General features: G+C 30.1%; 2 protein-coding genes across 2 annotated transcripts; one reads left to right on the forward strand and one right to left on the reverse strand.

Annotated features, from left to right (window-relative positions):
- Positions 1 to 616: 616 nt before the first annotated feature.
- Positions 617 to 2,925, forward strand: LOC124943987 (pentatricopeptide repeat-containing protein At3g18020). Its single transcript, XM_047484444.1, has one exon. It carries the CDS (start codon positions 658 to 660, stop codon positions 2,752 to 2,754), a length of 2,097 nt encoding a protein of 698 aa, XP_047340400.1. The 5' UTR covers positions 617 to 657; the 3' UTR covers positions 2,755 to 2,925.
- Positions 2,926 to 3,883: 958 nt separating this feature from the next.
- On the reverse strand, positions 3,884 to 16,703 carry LOC124943719 (spidroin-1-like). Its single transcript, XM_047484194.1, has 4 exons — positions 16,577 to 16,703; positions 12,063 to 13,851; positions 9,986 to 10,061; positions 3,884 to 4,111 (listed from the first exon to the last, which is right to left on the reverse strand). Exons 1-4 carry the CDS (start codon positions 16,701 to 16,703, stop codon positions 3,884 to 3,886), a joined length of 2,220 nt encoding a protein of 739 aa, XP_047340150.1.
- Between the last annotated feature and the right edge of the window lie 3,880 nt (positions 16,704 to 20,583).

Genomic DNA, 20,583 nt, shown 5'->3' on the forward strand with positions numbered 1-20,583 from the left:
TCTTAACTTCATATTGCACCTATGACCTATCTATGTTTCTCAATATATTTCATTATTCATGTTGATCATTCTTAATAATTCAATTATTGTACCAAATATCTTAGACAACTCCAATCAACAATATCCCTAAACTTATAGATTTAGTAATTTTCTTATAACTTTTTTTTCTCAATTTAAACCGATAAAAAAAAAAGTTACATGAGTAAAATAATAAACGAATTAACATGAAAACGATAAGTAATTTAATAGATTTTAACTTACAACACAATATCAAATGAAAAATCATAACTTCTTTATTTTGATAAACATGTGTGATATAAACTATGTGTTCTGAGGAGAGTGAATTCAAAGATTATCACTAAATAAGAACATTTAAAAAATATCATTAGGATGAATCTAAAAATATTATTATAATATTTAATTAAATTAACACAAAGGCCATCCAAATTATGTTTTTACACCCCATTTCTAAGAAATTTTTTTAATAAAAATTTTAAATTTCTATGTAACTTGGATAAAATTATAGAAAAGAAATTAAAAGGATAATAAATTTAACAAAGAACAAGGTTTAAGTTCATAAATGAAAATTAGGGTTATTTGAAAAAAAGAAGAAAAACCCTCCATTCTGATTCAACAATTGCAGATGGCAACAGCATAATGCGAAGATCAAAGTCCATCTCCCCATTCCATTTCCATGAAATTCCAATCAACCGCATAACATCCAAATGGGTTTCATCACTCTCATCCAATCTCAATCCACAGCAAACACAGCATCATGTAGAAGAATCTCCAAACAATCAAGAACCACTAGACCCAGAGCCAGATGTTACAAACAGATCTTACTGGACAAAGAAGATTCACAGGCTTTGCTCTGTCGAAAGGAATGTGGACGAAGCTCTCCTTCTCCTTGCACATCTCACCTTTCGTGGCTACCGTCCTGATTCTCTCAATCTTAGCAGCATTATTCACGCTCTCTGTCATTCAAACCGCTTTGCCGAAGCTCATCACCGTCTTTCTCTTTCAATTGCCTCTGGTTTCATCCCCGATGAAAGAACCTGCAATGTTCTAATTGCTCGATTGCTTAACGGGCGTAACCCAGATCAGACATTGGAAATTTTCCGCGGGTTGATTAAGGTAAAGCCAGATTATGTACCTTCATTGGTAAATTATAATCGTTTAATGGATTTGATATGCTCGTTTAATCGACCAAGTGAGGCGCATCAATTGATGTATGATATGAAGAACAGAGGACATAGTCCTAGTGTTGTTTCCTACACAGTTTTGATCAATGGTTATTGCAGAGCTGGGCAAGTATCTGATGCACATAAGATGTTCGATGAAATGTTTGAGAGTGGTGTTACGCCAAATGCACTAACATATAGCATATTGATTAGAGGGATTCTCAGGCAACGTGATTTCGAAAGAGGAAAGGAGCTAATTGTTAAACTCTGGAAGGTAATGGTTGATTCGAAAGAGGACCCATCTGGAAATAATGCTGCTTTTGCTAATATTATAGACTCTTTATGCCATGAAGGCCTTTTCCATGAATTATTCAAGATTGCAGAAGATATGCCTCAAGGAAAGACAGTCCCTGAGGAATTCGCCTATGGACAAATGATCGATTCTCTAACCAGATCCGGAAGGCACAATGGGGCTGCCAGGATAGTCTATATTATGAGCAAGAAAGGGTTCACTCCAAGCTTAGTATCGTACAATTCGATCGTTCATGGCCTCTGCAAAGAGAATCATCATACGAGAGCTTACCAATTGTTGGAAGAAGGAATCCGATTCGGTTACACACCATCAGAATTCACTTACAAGGTTTTGGTTGATGGACTTTGTCGAGAATTCGATCATTGCAAGGGTTGGGAAGTTCTCCAAATCATGCTCAAGGAAGGAAGAACGAATAAAACTAGAATATACAATATCTATTTGAGAGCACTTGTGCAGATGAATAACCCGACAGAGCTTCTAAATGTGCTCGTTTTAATGCTTCAGACGGATTGCAAACCGGATTTGATCACCCTTAACACTGTTATTAACGGGTTTTGCAGGATGAGGAAAATCGACGAAGCTTTGAAGATCTTCGAAGATATGTTGAATGGAAAGTTTCATGATCAGCCTAATGCTGTAACGTTCACTAGCATTATAAGTGGGTTAATTGATCACGAAAGAACTGAAGAAGCTCTTCATCTATTCAATATAACCATGTCTGAAAAAGGTATAATCCCTACTGTTGTAACATATAATGCTGTTCTTCGCAATCTGTTTAGGAAATGTCAATCAGATGAAGCAATGGTTTTTTTTAACCAAATGATATTGAATAAGGGTGTTGTTCCTGATTGCATTACCTACACAATTTTAATCGACGGGTTATCTGATTCTAACCAAATTGACGAAGCTAAGAAACTGTGGCAAGATGTTATATGGCCTACGAAGGTTCACGATGGTTATGTATATGCTGCTGTTGTTAAAGGGCTTTGTCGGTTTGGAAGATTGAATGAGGCTTGTGATTTCTTGTATGAATTGGTGGATTGTGGGATTGTTCCGTGTATTGTGAGTTATAATATTGTGATTGATTGTGCTTGTAAGTTGGGGTTGAAGGATGAGGCTTATAGGATTTTGGGTGAGTTGAGAAGAAACGGGCTTAGTCCAGATGCGGTTACGTGGAGGATTCTTGAGAAGTTAAGGTCCAAAACGATGATAAAACAAACTGTGCTCGATGATTCTGTTATGTCCGTCGAAAGTGGTTGATATGTATAATATAACTTAGTTTGTAGGGCTAGATCAAGTGGGAAGAGTTTAGAAGACTTCCATATTGGATTCGACAACAATATCATTGAAGTTATGGTTGTAGAATGTTGTAACAGTCTTCCTAGGGGAAGAAACCCTGGTTAAGAAAAGAAAATTTTGGTAATTTTTTTTTTATATTTATTTATTTTGTAAGTCATTTTATTATGGTACATTTTATTTTTCTCTCTTCATTAAGAACATTCTGAAAGGTTAGATTATGAGCTAAAAGAACATACTCCACTTTAGGGAGCTCCAAACATGAGTTCTTATGGTGTATGTTATATGAAAGTTGTTAGAGGAGATGTGCACATTACCCCCCAAGTTTATAATAGTTTAAAGATATCTTGAATAGTAGTTAAAAAAATAATTTGCTTAACAAATAAATAATTTATTATTTTATAATAGGTCTAATTGTGATTAGAGGTTGTGTTTTCATCCTAATGGGACTCCAATATTGAACCTTTAGCTATAGGAGGCCTTTCCGAAATGAACAAAAACATGCTGTAATCTTATTTTAACGTAATATTTTTCTTTGTGTAATTAATTTATCACGTTTTTTAAATAAAATGATATTCAAAGATATTTTTGGCGTTTTTTTAAATTGAATTTTGTTTCGAAATTTATGTATTCTAATTTGACGAAATTGGTTTGGTGACTAAATAATGTGTAATATTTGGAAACATTTAAGAAAATTTGAAGAAAGATAAAATTGATATTTATTTTTTAAAAAACTTTTTAATGACATAATTTTATGTATAATTTACCATTTTCGATATACACGTTTAAAATTGTCAAATATAGTTTGAATGCCTTAAAAAATGTGTAATATGTGAGAATAATTAGAAATAAAATGTTATTTTATTTTATAAATGTGGAAAATTAATTAAGAAAAATAAAATAGTAGGTTAAAGTAAGAAAACGAACATTCATTTGTTTAATAGAAAACCTTAAATGATTAAAATTGTGATAGTTAAAGTCTTACAATTCAAAATTCGAACTCATTTGATAAATCGACCCAAATTCGAACCTCAAGTAAAATATTTAGCCTTTTATAATATAATCAATAATTTTTTTATTGAATGGCTTGTATTTAGGTCATTTGTTGTTCGTATTCAGTCGATGGTGGTTGATTGACTACCGGAATTGGTCCTCCCTGGATTTCCATTGGGTTTATCTCGCCTTCATGAGTTCCATATTCTACTTCTATAGTCTTGTCGTAGTCATCGTCAGAATCCTCGTAAAATGAAACTTCCTTTTCGGACCGTGGACCATGAGGAGGATTATGATTGACGGGGTGAATATGATTGTGATAGGTTGGCTAGGAAAGCAAGAGAAAGTGAGTATATTTTGAGATGTGGATGACATAACTTGATTAACTAAAGAACTTGTAATCAACCCAAGTTGTCTCGTAACTATTGGAGAGTTGTCTTTATCTCTTTAAAAATTCGATATTGAGACCGTTTCAAGCACGGGACTTTCTTTAGCCATTTTTAGACTCGTGAAACATCTGGTCGTCGGATCCCTCCTTCTTGGGTCCGTAAAATCAATCGTGGTTGAGAATTGTGATTGAGGGGATGCGATGAGTTTCGAGCAAATGTAGCTTATTTATAATGCAATGCATGTGCATGTATATGAATCATAGAGAAAATGAATACCTCTTTTCTAATTCCATTTTGATAAAATCCAAATATCTTACATGATAGAATTGTTATATTACAAACACGTTCTCTTGTTTATATTTACAAAGAGGGTATATAAGTAAAGTAGGAAAATACGAGATGTCTTGAACTAAGTCCTTTCGATGCTTGTTTCTACTCATGTGTCGTCTTCTTGCTTCCTCTTTTTATTTTGTTTGCCCTCCTTTACAATCTCCATTATGTAGTCTTTTCGTTACTTCAGAATTCTCATCTGTGTGGCGTTATGCCATATTTTTAAGATAGCCAATATATGTCCTATATTGGATTGACGTATCTATGGCCATCACATTTCCCATATAGGGTGACATGTTATCCTAACTAAAATGTTTGAACAATTCAATCGTATAGTAGGAGGTAACCCATTTTAGACCCATGAGTACAATTATTGACTCAACGTCCATTAGATAAGCTATTTTTGGATGGGATACCATGTGAGTAACTCTTTGACGGAATTGTCGTCTTGGATGATAAGTCTTGACATGACTTTCTTTACCCTTCAATATTGGGTGATTGTGCCCATATGGTCTCCTGGATCCAATGGTGGGATGTACTCGAGCTTATCAAGAAACCAAATGTATAATATTAATGATGAGCCTCTTTTTCTCAATATGGAGGCTTAATATGATTCATTCAATCCTATAAGGATTTCCGTTAGAATGAGACTGAACGAGGCGGTGATGATATTAAAAAAAATATCTGATATAAAACATGGCAGAGATAATAAATGCATTTTTCGCCAGATCTGCCCCATTACCGTCCCTAGTTGTGATTCATGAGGACTTTCCCATTTTTTATCTCTAATTTTCTCCACTTTTGGAAATCGATAGCGGCTTTCATTAAGATGCTTTCAAATGTTGTCTTGGTATATCTAAATTATTTTTGCAGTAATTTTCTTAATAACATTGATTCTACATATGATTTAAGATATAGAATATTTATGTTGTTGATCATTAAGATGGCCCTAAATTTTTCTATGGTATGACATATTTGTTTGTCTCGCATGAAGAAAGTTCGGGAGATTGGACTACATCTCCTCTACATTTTTATGATGATTTTTTTATTACTTTAAAGTTGATAAACATAATGATGTTGTTTAACACATGTTCTATAATTCCATTCAAACTCATTATAGTAGTAAGATGTAAGGGACCAATGGTGAGCCGTCTAGAATAAAATAGATGTAAAAACAAGCAAATAAATGACATCCCTTTATTTTTAAGAGGAAAACATACATAAAGATGTTCATTCTTCTAACAAAAATACATACATATATATACTAAGATTTGACTATATTAGATTAAACATAAAAAAGATTTGACTATCTCAATTTATAGAAAATTTCAAAAAAATCCAGAGTAATAAGATAATTTTTTAAAATTATAGACTCGTTAAGGGATAAAAATAAAGCTAAATAATTAGTAAATAATTATTTAAATAAATATTGATAAATGCCAAAATAATAAACTTAAAATATTAAACCATAAATAAAATAATTATTTGAGAAAAATATTATATTAATTTATCTCAAAATATTTAAAATTTGGTTTAAAAATAAATTAAATTATTATTTGGAAAAAAAATATTGTATCTATCTAGTTATCTCATAATAATTAAAATTTGATTAAAAATTAAATAAGTAATTATTTAGAAAAAAATATTGTATTTATTTATTCAAAAATAATTAAATTTAGAGTTTAAATAAATTAAATAATAATAAAAAAATATTGTAGCCATTTAAATCTAAAAATAAATTAAAACGAAGCCCTAAAATATATAAAATAATAAATAAAATAGTCAACAAAAAATAAATTTTATGTTAATTAAAATTTTGTGTATTTTACTAATAATAAAAACAAGAAGGCGGCTAATATCTTTGGGCCAAAATCAAACAAGCCCAAGGCCCCAGATCACAAGGAGCATTCGCAGATGATCTTTACATTCTTTCACGTGATTAGAGAATAAGAATAACATCGTATCCCCTCTTTTATATCCCCTCTTCTAGTCTAGCGATAATAAAATATGGATACTAAGACTTTATACATGACCAAAAAATGGGTCATAATCATAGTCATGATCATGAAAAGAGCTCTATGACCATGGTCATTTTGCTTATCCATGACCAATACAATCTTGATCATAAATTATAAAATATTATTTTTATTTTTAAATTAAAAAAATAATAATAAATAATTTTTAAATATAATAATAATATTTAATTTCTAATTTTTATACATAATAATATTTTTTAATTTTTAAAAATAATAATTAATTTTGGATAATTGTAAACAAAGGAGGATAATTAGTAAAAATGGAGAAAATAGTGTTTTTTTTTGCTTCGAAATATAGTAAGAGGGGTCTTTATTTATAGATCTCGAAAAATTATGAATTTTGATATAATTTTTTTTTTAAATTATAAATAATATTAAAATCGGGTTTTAAAGATAAAACAGATAAAAAAAATTTTGGGCAACTAATCAGATGCTGACAAATGGCAACATTTGATTGGATGACCTTGGTTGTGATTTTTGTCATAATTTGACAAAAACAAAGACCCAATGACATGGTTTGGTTTTAGTCATGGAATGACCAAACATTTGGTCAAGATCAACCATAACCAACCTCATGACCCATTTTTTTTTATCATGGATAATGATGGTCTAATCCTAAGTTCTTTGGTTTGAGCCCGTTAAACGTCAAGTTCTACACTTATTTAATTAAGTTTGTTTGCAGGCTACATAGTTAATCCGTTGTCCGTCTTTTTAATTCTATTTTTCTCAAATAACCATTTAATATATTTAAGCCTTACATTTTAATTATTTTTGGAATAATGGATTCAACGTTTTCTCAAATAATTTTATTTATTTTTAAACCAATATTAATTATTTTGGAATAATAAATATAATTTTTTTCTAAATAATTATTTATTTTATTTCTTTGGTATAAACTTTAATTAATTTAGGATAAATGTATACAATATTTTCTCTAAATAATAATTTCTTTTATTTCATATCTATACTTTAATTATTTTGGGATTAATAGATAAAAAAATCTGAATAAATATTTGTTTTATTTTTGGCCTAAACTTTAATTATTTTAGAATAACGGTTACAACATTATTTTAAAATAATTTTTTTTTTTTATTTTTATCTCTTCTAATGATTAGTAATTTTTAGTGAATTATTTTAATAATTCGAGATTATTTGAAAATTTTATAAACGGTGAGATTTAAATGTTAGTGATTACACTATTATTTAAAAAAAAATATATATTTAAATATTTAAAAAATTATTTGTTTTAGAAATAATAAATTTTATATTATTAATAATAATAATATATATTTTTTTTATTATATTTATTTATGTTTCTTTCTCTGTATTAATGTCATAATTCTATTTAAATTAGAGTGTACTTAATAAAAATAAACTAGAGATAAATTATCTTTTATTTTTAAACAAATGACTTTAAAAATAATGTATAAACTATTTAGTTAAAGTTGTCTTTTTACTTTTCTTTTCTAGGATTATAAAGTAAATATATATTTTTTTCAGCAAAATTAAAATTAAAAGGTCCATTTAAAAATACTATCAATTGTTGGATTTGAGTGAACGTTTACAACTATATATATATATATATATAAAATAAACAAATTTATTAATATATCTAATTAATCTAGGTAGATACTCATAAGTAAACCAAAAAAAATATATAAACAAAATTTTAAGACGTTAATCACTCTGTAATATAATTTATTTTAAAAAATAATTTTAAATACTATAAATTAATATAAATTTGTATTGTATTAAATAGAATTATGATAGACATATAACTTATTATACGAATTTATCACCTGATTTATGATTTGAAAAAGAAAAATTTATAACAATTTAGATATTTATTCTCAACCAATTCATTTGGTTAGATCATTGTATTCATAATGAAAAGATCGCGAGTTAATCTTCAGACAAAGACATAACTAAGGGGCATTTTGTCCGAAATATGGTCAATCTCCTACCCTCTTTGTTGCTTATTGTAATCCCAAGCTCTATGAAGGTCTTTAGAGTTTGTAGAGAACTTTTTCACATGTTTGTAAGTTCAAAAACTTTATTTTAAAACAACTTTTATTTTCACAAATTATTTTTTTTTCTCTCGAGTATTAGCTTTCGTATTTGTGAATTGATCAGTCATTGTCCTTGTCAGTGCTCTTTGATAATACATTTATTGATTTACCATTCCTAATTGTCTATTTGAGCAAAATTAAGAAAGTTAAAAATTTAATTGGAGCATAAGTCTATTAAAAAAGGTTGGATATGACATATATTGGTGACTAAATACTGCATTTTTCTAATAGAAATATTGTTTCGAACTATTACAAGAGATGTCAAATGATTTTTTTTAATAGAGGATGAGATACCTCATCTAAGATAAGAGTACTTTCAATGCACGGACATCTAATTAACTGGGAGCAACAATTTTCAATTGTATCTAACAATCTTTTCAATGAAATCTTACATCGTATTGAAAATTTGAGGAAAAAATAGATTCAATAAAGTGGAAGCATCACTAAAACACATATAATTAATTTAAATTTGCACTCATATATACTATAAATATTAATTTTTTTTTATAAAATTCACAAATAATATTTCACTCTTTATTAATAAACTAAAAATATTTTATAACTATAAAAAACATTTTCACACGCATCTTATCTCTCAGGAAACCAACCACCGATCTGAATTGACTTATTATCCCTCGACAAACTAACCACAAATTCTAATGTTAACAACCTCATATTCATCAGTAAATCAATTATCAATCACAAATGATCTCTGATCACTTTAACCATTAGACTAATCTCAAGTGTGGAAGGTGACCACTTTAACCATTAGACTATTTATGATTAATGAATTTTATTTAAAATTGTATGTATGCATATATATATTTTGTAACCTAATAAATATTATTTTTTTTTTTTATAAAATTCACAAATAATATTTCACTCTTTTTTAATAAACTAAAAATATTTTATAACTATAAAAAACATTTTCACACGCATCTTATCTCTCAGGAAACCAACCACCGACCTGAATTGACTTATTATCCCTCGACAAACTAACCACAAATTCTAATGTTAACAACATCATATTCATCAGTAAATCAATTATCAATCACAAACGATCTCTGATCTCATAACCTCACACTTTCACACTTACATTCCTCCGATCCCTCGGCAAATCAATCACTAATCCAAATCGAATTCTAATTTCGCGACTTTACGATTCTTTGTTACCGACATTTTATCCTTTGACAAACCAACCACCAATCATAATGTTATCGCCTCTTATTTCTCGACAAACCAACTACAAATCCAAATCACACTTTCACACGCCTTTTATTCCTCGACAACCCAACCTCCAATCTCAATCACACTTTCACACACCTTTTATCCCTCGACAAACCAACCACCAATCTCAATTGACCTCTAATCTCGTTACCTCACAATCATTTATTACTGGTCTCTTATTCATTTGCAAGCCACATCTCAATCGCACCTTCACAAGTCTTTTATCCCTAGACAAACCAACCATCAATCTCAATCACACTTTTACACGCCTCTTATCCGTCGGTAAACCAACCACCAATTACAATCATATGTTCACACGTCTTTTATCCCTCGACAAACTAACCACAAATCTCAATCAAATTTCCAAACGCCTCTTATTACTCGGAAAACCAACCAACAATCTCAATAATAGTTTCACATGTCTCTTATCCTTCAACAAACCAACCACCAATCTCAATCGTCCTCTAATCTCGTGAATTCACGATCCTTTGTTATCGACCTTTTATCTTTCAATAAAGCACATCACAATCACTTTAATACGTATTTTATCCCTAAGAAAATAAACCACAAATCTCAATCGACATTTAATCTCGTTACATCACACTTTGGTCAATCAAATATTTGATTCATATTTTTTAACCACTCTCAAATGTTACCGGCCTATTATCCCTCGACAAACCACATCTTAACCAAACTTGGTTAAATGTTATATTTGTTTTGTTATGTTCCAAGTTCAAAACATACATATAACATTTTTAACTTTATTTTTAACCGTTTCAATTTTTTGGTGGGTTAACCCACGATCCGACTCAAGTATTCATTTACTCTCTCACACACACACACACACATATATATATATATATATTACAAGTTAAAAAGTTGAACTTATATTATTAAGAATGTCCCACGTTCATCAAATTTAGTGTTAAATTTAAAATATAAAGTCTTATTAACTTAGTTGGTTAAAGAGTTGTACTTGTTTTGTTATATTGTAAGTTCAAAACATACCTATATCATTTTTAATTTTATTTTTGAACGTTTCAAGTTTATGGATAGTTAATCAACGATACCGACCCAAGTATCCAATTACTCTCACATATATATATCCAAATTAACCTGACAAACCAAACAAATTCAAATGAAGCATTATTATATATATAGATTATATTGAGATTTAAAAAAGTATATATATATATATATATATATATATATATATATATATATATATATATATATATATATATATCAAGTTTAGAGTAATTATAGAGAGTTGGAATTTGATAACATGAATAGTGTCGAGAATGATATGCCAACACATAATTGAATTTAAATCTAATATGAGAGAGAAATTTCATTTTTTAAGTCCAATCACGTGTTGCCACATCATTCCCGACAATATTCATAACACAAAATTCCCATTCCCTATCATTACTTTGCATGCATTCAAACTCAGATTCTGATTACATATTTTAGATTATGCATTTGACTAATAAGATATCTATTAACATATCTTTATATTAAGTTTGTTTAAAGTAGAAAAAAAAGTTGAAGAGTTAATTTTTTTTAGCTTCTCATAATGTGTCCCATTTATATTTCAATGACTCGTATTTAAGTTATATTGCACTTTATTCGGTTCGACATCTTATTATTTGAATATAAGTTTTCATCTCGAATTTTTGTAATCTGAATAATATTTTCAATCGTTGATAGGTCGTTTGCTACTCATATCCTCTTATTGTGTTGGTGATTTTTTCAAATCCATTCCGAACGAAATTATCTTTGATGTTAAGAATTTCTTACATGTATCATCCCATTATTTGTACGAGTTTTTCACTATTTCAGTTATATAAGTAAATTGTTCATTATCATTTAACAATATATTTTCAAACGTTGATTATCAACTTCGACTAAGAATAATTTTAATTATCGCTTATAATATTTGATACATTCTCTTCAACTTAAAAAGTTCTAAACGATAATCAATTAAGTATCTTTTTTTATCTCTTAAAGACCATTCTTCTATTTTAAGCTACTTGAACGAGTTGTGCAATAAATAGATAATATCACGTTAAATGTGATATTTAAATCCAGGATAAATTAATTATTTATCAAATAAATAAATAAAATATTAATAATAGACCTCACTAGTGGTCTATATAAACATTTCACTATTCTACTTACAAATAAACCATTAATAGACTAAAACAATGGCCTCATCATCTTCTCACCTTGTTATTTGGTTCCTTTTCACTATCACGTTGATACAATTAAGTGAGGCTCGTTTAGCCCGAACGGTAGATCCAGATCTACCAACGCCCGACTCACCGTCAATACCAGTCCCAATTAGCCCGGGACTACCAAATCCCAAGTCACCCTCTCTACCAGACCCAACTTTACCAGGAATGGGAAACCCTAATCTTCCATCGTCACCAGACCCAATTGACCCAAAACAACCAAATCCTAAGTCAACTTCAATACAAGTCCCAACCTTCCCAGGAACGAAAAAACCCAATCTTCCCTCGTCGCCAGTCCCAAATGACCCGAAACTACCAAATCCCGAGTCACCCTCAATACAAGACCCAACTTTTCCAGGAACGGAAAACCCCGATCTTCCCTCGTCGCCAGTCCCAAATGACCCGAAACTACCAAATCCCGAGTCACCCTCAATACAAGACCCAACCTTCCCAGGAGCGGAAAACCCTGATCTTCCCTCGTCGCCATTCCCAAATGACCCGAAACTACCAAATCCTGAGTCACCTTCAATACAAGACCCAACCTTCCCAGGAACGAAAAATCCCAATCTTCCCTTATCACCAGTCCCAAATGACCCGAAACTACCAAATCCCGAGTCACCCTCAATACAAGACCCAACCTTCCCAGGAACGGAAAACCCTGATCTTCCCTCGTCGCCAGTCCCAAATGACCCGAAACTACCAAATCCCGAGTCACCCTCAATACAAGACCCAACCTTCCCAGGAACGGAAAACTCCGATCTTCCCTCGTCACCAGTCCCAAATGACCCGAAACTACCAAATCCTAGGTCACCCTCAATACAAGACCCAACCTTTCCAGAAACGGAAAACCCCGATCTTCCCTCGTCGCCAGTCCCAAATGATCCGAAACTACCAAATCCCGAGTCACCCTCAATACAAGACCCAACCTTCCCAGGAGCGGAAAACTCTGATCTTCCCTTGTCGCCATTCCCAAATGACCCGAAACTACCAAATCCTGAATCACCCTCAATACAAGACCCAACCTTCCCAGGAACGGAAAACCCCGATCTTCCCTTGTCGCCAGTCCCAAATGACCCGAAACTACCAAATCCCGAGTCACCCTCAATACAAGACCCAACTTTCCCAGGAACGGAAAACCCCGATCTTCCCTCGTCGCCAGTCCCAAATGACCCAAAACTACCAAATCCCGAGTCACCCTCAATACAAGACCCAACCTTCCCAGGAACGGAAAACCCCGATCTTCCCTCGTCGCCAGTCCCAAATGACCCGAAACTACCAAATCCCGAGTCACCCTCAATACAAGACCCAACCTTCCCAGGAACGGAAAACCCCGATCTTCCCTCGTCGCCAATCCCAAATGACCCGAAACTACCAAATCCCGAGTCACCCTCAATACAAGACCCAACCTTCCCAGGAACAGAAAATCCCGATCTTCCCTCGTCGCCAGTCCCAAATGACCCGAAACTACCAAATCCCGAGTCACCCTCAATACAAGACCCAACCTTCCCAGGAACGGAAAACCCTGATCTTCCCTTGTCGCCAATCCCAAATGACCCAAAACTACCAAATCCCGAGTCACCCTCACTACCAACCCCAAAGAATCCGGGATTTCCAAATTCTGGACCACCTTCAATGCCAGTCTCAAGAAAACCTAGATCACCCTCACTGCCAGTCCCAAAGAATCCTGGATTTCCAAATCCCGGATCACCCCTCCTGTCTCCCTTGTTGCTAGACTCAATCGGCCATGAGACTACATCCTGATGCAGTTGACCAACTTCTTGATCTGAAATCACTCCTCACAAGTCACACCTCGCGGATAATCATATTAATTACATGAATAATAATAATAATAATAATATATTATCCTTCTACTTTTTTTTATAATAATGTTACATTTTAATCTTTTCTATATGAATTATGTCTTCAAGTCATTTACAATTTTTGAAATATTCTAAGTAATTAATACCTTCAACAAAAACATTTTAACTAAAAAAAAGTATAAATCAAGCCTCAATCCACAATGAATATAAATTTGTTACTTCTTTTTGAAATTCACTTGATTATTATGGAAAAAAAAATAAAACAGTTTATCAACAATGAAATACTATAATTTCATCTTTGAAAACAAAATATATATAACTTATACAAAAAAAAAAATTAAAAAAATTGGTTATTCTCTAAGTTTGGTGTCATTATATCATGAATATATTTTAATGATAAATACTTTTATTTATAAAGTTTGAAATAATATATTTTGAGAGGACTACAACTATTTAAAATAAACTAACAATTTAAGAAAAACAAATGTAATTGAATTACAATGATATGTGATAGATTCACATAGTTGATGTCTCACTAATGCATATCTCCATCCCATCTTGAACGATTTTATTATTTTTATAATTTTAGAAGTTTATAAATAATTTTGATTTTATGATTATATACAAATATACATAAAAAAATATTTATATTTATAAATTCTAAAATTTATCTTATTATTCTAACACTTAATTAAAATATTAGATAGTAATGAACCACAAAATTTAATTACAAAACAAAGACAAGAACAAATTTTATGTTAAATATATACTTTCATTAGTATATATAATAATAAACATAATAACAATTTCAAAAATAAAAATTAAATTAGTATATTAATATTTTATAAGAAAAAACAATATTTTTAATCATTAACTAATATATTTTGAGTGAAATATGTTGAATGTAAGAATTGGACTCTTCATATCATTTGAATGTTCGTCCATACTAATAAAATGTATTTTTGATATTATGTTTATTTATGCTTATTTTCTTTTATATTTTTTTAAATAGCATTAGAACCTAAAAAGCAAACTATTATCATTAAATATAATAATTTTATTAAATATTTATTTATGTTTTTTTAATATATATATATATATATATGATTTAAAATAATTTTATGTTTATATATTTAAAAATATTTATTAGTTTAGAAATAATAAAATTTATATTACATAAGAAAAAAATAATAAATTTTATATTAAATATAAGAAAATATATAATAATAACATGTACTTTTGTTATTATATTTTGTTTTTGTATTCAGGTCATAATTCCATTTAAATTAATATGTATTTAATACAAATTGAAAAGATGAGTCTGTCTTTATATTTCTAAGCAAATGACTTTAAAAATAATGAATAAACTATTTAGTAAAATTTGTCTCTTTTTTTTCTTTGCTAGGATTATAAAGAAGATATTTAGTTTTTATTTTCAAAAAAAATTACAATTATGGTCCATCGAAATACTTCATCTAGTTGGATTTGAGTGGAAGTTTACAAATATATATAATCAACACATTTATTAATCTAATTAAATTATTTTGAAAATAAATATATTTATTTATTCAGTTTATGCATTCAAAACTCAGATTCTAATAATAAAAGAAAGCTACAAAGAAAGTATGTTTTTTAAATACAGTTGGCGTAATAACATGTTTTAGATTATGCAGTTGAATAGATAACATGTATATTAAGTTTTTACGTTATATTAAAGATTATGCAGTTGAATAGATAACATTAACATGTATATTAAGTTTCGACGTTATATTAAGTTGGGAGAGTTAAAATAATTTCTCAATTAATTTTCTATTGACAGACAGGGTGTGAATTGCTTATATTTTGATCTTATTACGCGGATCATCTGATTGTGTTCTTTATTTCTTTTCGAGTCCATTCATTATTAGCAAGGAAATAGACGAAATTATGGAATCTGAAATTATTTTTTTATTTTTTTAATAAAGAATTACTGAAATCTATCTTGTTTAGACCCTCTTATTCATATTCTCCCATAATTTTTTATATATTAAATTTTCACTATTCCAGGTAAATTATCCATTATTATTTGGCATTAAATAAGAATAATTTTAACTGTTATAAATAATTAATAGAATTTTTTTTAGACATTGTTTTTTGATTCGTTCGACTTGATCACTTACAATAATAATAGCTTAAAAATTTAATTGAGTTCGTCTTTTTTAAATGAATTTTAACAAATTGGATTATCATTAAATCTTTTTAATGAGAATTTTATTTTCATATAAATTGACATTTATATTATTAATTAATTATTTTAGTTTTTGTAAATATCATTCAAAATTATCTTAGTAATTAATTTGTTATATATATATATATATATATATATATATATATATATATATATATATATATATATATATATATATCCAATTGAATTTAATGTAAATTATATTTTAAAATTTAAATTGGGCAGATTTTGATAACATAATTTAGATTATGAAGTTACTTATAAAGAGATGAATTAAGACTTACTTATGGGTATTAATTGTTTATAAAAAGAAACTCAAAAATAGTAATGCAAAAAAGATTTTTTTCCGATTTTGTTGTCATGTTTAAAATCTATCAATATTCAAGTGACGGAAAATAAAGATACATGAACTTTAGCGTGAAAACTCTTTCAACTAGAGTAAAACCACGAAACTCTTATACCGCTTAAACCATTCATTATATTACTTTTAATGGATATACAATTGTAACCCTCAGGAATTGCTCGCTCCATAACATGGACACGTGGCAATACGGGGAATATCGTGAGAAAGCTAGAGATTCTATGCATTTCAACATTGGTTTACGTGTCATATGTCTTTTAAAATGAAACATTTAATTTTTAAAAGATTTTGAAAATACGTGGGAGCTTTAGAAATTAATCTTGTAAAAATATTTAATTTTTGTTTAAATTTTAATAATTTAAGGACCAAATAACAATTTAATCAAAACCCGGTTTGAATTAATCAAACATAACTAATTTAAAATATTATTTATTAGAGTCGCCAAATGATTTTAGAAAAATCAGTAAAATGTACGTTTATAAACGTATTTTGTACTAGAATTTCTATAAGGAGTTCGTATTTTGTACCAGAGTTTCTATAAGGGGTTCGTATTTTGGTTACGCTCGGGAAAGAATTTTCACGCTATGTCCTCCGCGCCCATCAAAGGACGATTTTAAATTTTAAAATAAACAAAGTGTGGTTATTTCAAGGATTATTTATAATATTTATTTTCTTTAATTAGGAGTCTGGAGTCCTAAACAAGGATATGTTTAGATTGCGTAAATAATTGTACAAACTTATTTAAAATGATGTACCTACGATTGTGTTGATATAATACTGAGTAAAAACTCTAAATGTAGAAATTTGAGAAAGAAAATATGTAGATAATTGTATTGATTGTGTATTGTTTGTCTTCATTACATAAGAAGTCTAGTTTAAATAATGAAAATTACATTTACAGGAAAGGAAATAATTTAAACAATGAATCAATTAAAATCATATGAATTATAATTGATTTGTTAATCAGTAGCAGATTTCAATCAATTAGTAAATCAATTAGTCTAATTGATTTGCTACTGATAATATTTTATTCTCGAATTATTTGACTTTCCATATTTCCTTCCAAATTTCCAATGAAGATAGAGAGATAATTCTACACTAAAGAATATCAAAAAAGTGTTAGAATTTAAATGTAAATTTTAAACGAGACCTTAGCTAAAATATTGGTTTAGGAAATATCCTGAAAATATTTAAATATCATTTTATGACCTTTCGGGATTATTTGAAAAGGGATTGGGGGTTCCAAAATTATAAAAATAATTTTGGGTTTTAAAAAGTGGAATAAAACAGGCCTTAGGACCGGAGTCCAAGGGTCTGGGTTCGGTTTTGGTGATTTGGGCTCGGTCCAGACCGGGGTGGTCTGGATCAGGGCTTGGGACCATGGGTCAAGAGACCAGAGAGCTCGGTCCTGGGTTCGAGAGGCTCAATCTTGAACTCGTCCTACTGATGGAGGGACTAGAGAGCTCGGTCATAAGGTTCAGAAGACTCGGTCCTGAACTCATGATGTTCGGTCCTAGGCTTGGGAAGCTTGGTCCTAGTTCAAGTTTTATCGGTCAAGGACTTAGGAGGATCGGTCCCTAGTCAGACCTCTCAATCCGAGGTTAAAAAATCTCGGTCGGATTCCTTAGTCCTTGCTCAAGAACACTGATATTGAGTCTCGATCCTAACTCAAGAATATCGGGCATCGGTCTCGGTCCTGACTCAAGAACATCGGTCATTGGCCTTGGTCCGGACCGAAGATCACCGATCCTATTTCTTGGTCCAAGTTCTACAAGACTCGGTCATCGAGAACCAAGTTTTCTTGAATTGGTCAAGAATTGCAGAAGCTATAATTTTTTATATTGATCATGGAATCATGATCTGTAATTTGCAGATGATTCATATGATTATGGAGAACAAAAGTCATAACACTAATCACGATCAATCGATTTCTACAAAGATCAATTTCTAAAAACCATTTTTAGGTCAAAAATTGAGATCTTTTGAATTAGGTCATTTCAAGGCTTAATACTTGTTCCATTAGCTTTGAAATGATGAACATAGTTGAACACAACCAAAACAAGAACATCATAGCATCACTGTAACAACTTTTAAAGATGAAATTCAAACTCTTTTTTTTCAAAATTTCAATTTAATCAAACATGATTGGGATGATGTTACAGTGACTTATAAATCATCCTAACATGTTTACAAACATGTTTAACAGCTATTTGAATAAAAACAACAAGATTAAAACTCAAGAACATGAATTTTCAAAAATCCAGAATTTCAATTCAAATTTTTGTTTTTTTAGTTTAAGGTTGATTTTATCAAAATTCTTTCAACAAAAAGTTCATATAACATCTAGGGAATGATTCTAAATAAAGAAATCTCGTAATTAAAAACCCTATAACAGATCAAACCGATCAAACATGGTAAAACTCAATTTTCAATCACTAATTGAAATTCAAAGGATCTGGATGCTTACAAACAGTTGGAGAACACTCCTTGGATGTATTGGAAGCTTTCCAGAAGCCTGGATCAAAAGTTTGATCGTCGGAGAAGGTTTTCAAACTAGTTCTTGGCCGGAATTTGAATCCTTGATTTCGACTGTAATATGTGATGTTTGTTTGATGATCTGGAAGAGGTAGCTCAATTCAATTCCAATTTGATCATCAGAGATCTTATTCATAAATTATATCCTATTTGTGTCAGCCTAGTTCTATGGGAAGATAAGGTTAATAGGCATAGGTCTATTGAAGACGAGGATAAGGCGAGCAAGTGGGTGGAAAAATAAGAGGATAGGGTGGAGAAATGACGAAGATTGTCAACCTACCCTCAAGTAGTGGATCTCAAAGGTCACCGGAAGACATGGATCTGGTTCCACTTGACACAACTGTCACTGAATTTGGAGATTGTCAACCTGCCCTCAAAAGGCAAAAGTTTACTCGATACCTTTTCATGACGAGGACTTTGGCAAGTGACCTTTACAATCTCGTTCAATAATTGTCGGATGAACAAAAAGAGGTCGTGAAGACCATTGACTTTGGAGGGCTGCTTTCACTTGTCATCTCAAAATGCACAGTCGAATTCTCTCGATACGTTGTCAAGTCATTCGACTGCAGGAGAAGTGCCCTCATCCTCGAGAATGGCGACGAAGTTCCAATATTAGAAGAGGATGTTTAGTGCGTACTAGAAATCTTTGGATTGTTCTTGTTTTTACAAGGCCATGTTCTTGTATATTCTTCAGCTAAAACATAGTTTTGTTCGGTACCTTTCACATTCAATGGACGATTTGTTTTTTGCTCCTCTGATGCTAAAACTTCGATTGTTTTTTTAGCATTGGAGGGTGCCTTGTTTTCTTTTCATTACTCATATTTGAGTTGATAAGTTCAAAACATACATATAGCATTTTTAATTTTATTTTTAACCGTTTCAATTTTTTGGTGGGTCAACCCACGATCCGACTCAAGTATTCAATTACTCTCTCTCACACACACATACATATATATATATTACAAGTTAAAAGGTTGAACTTATATTGTAAGAATGTCCCACGTTCATCAAATTTAGTGTTAAATTTAAAATATAAAGTCTTATTAACTTAGTTGGTTAAAGAGTTGTACTTGTTTTGTTATATTGTAAGTTCAAAACATACCTATATCATTTTTAATTTTATTTTTAAACGTTTCAAGTTTATAGATTGTTAACCAACGATACCGACCCAAGTATCCATTTACTCTCACATATATATATCCAAATTAACCTGACAAACCAAAAAAATTCAAATGAAGCATTATTATATATATAGATTACATTGAGATTTAAAAAAGTATATATATATATATATTAAGTTTAGAGTAATTATAAAGAGTGGGATTTTGATGTCATGAATAGTGTCGGGAATGATATGCCAACACATAATTGAATTTAAATCTAATATAAGAGAGAAATTTCATTTTTTAAGTCCAATCACGTGTTGCCATATCATTCCCGACAACATTCATAACACAAAATTCTCACTCCCTATCATTACTCTGCATGCATTCAAACTCAGATTCTGATTACATATTTTAGGTTCGACATCTTATTATTTGAATATAAGTTTTCATCTCGAATTTTTGTAAT

The sequence above is a fragment of the Impatiens glandulifera genome, chromosome 6, assembly GCF_907164915.1.
Source record: "Impatiens glandulifera chromosome 6, dImpGla2.1, whole genome shotgun sequence".
Classification (NCBI taxonomy): Eukaryota; Viridiplantae; Streptophyta; class Magnoliopsida; order Ericales; family Balsaminaceae; genus Impatiens; species Impatiens glandulifera.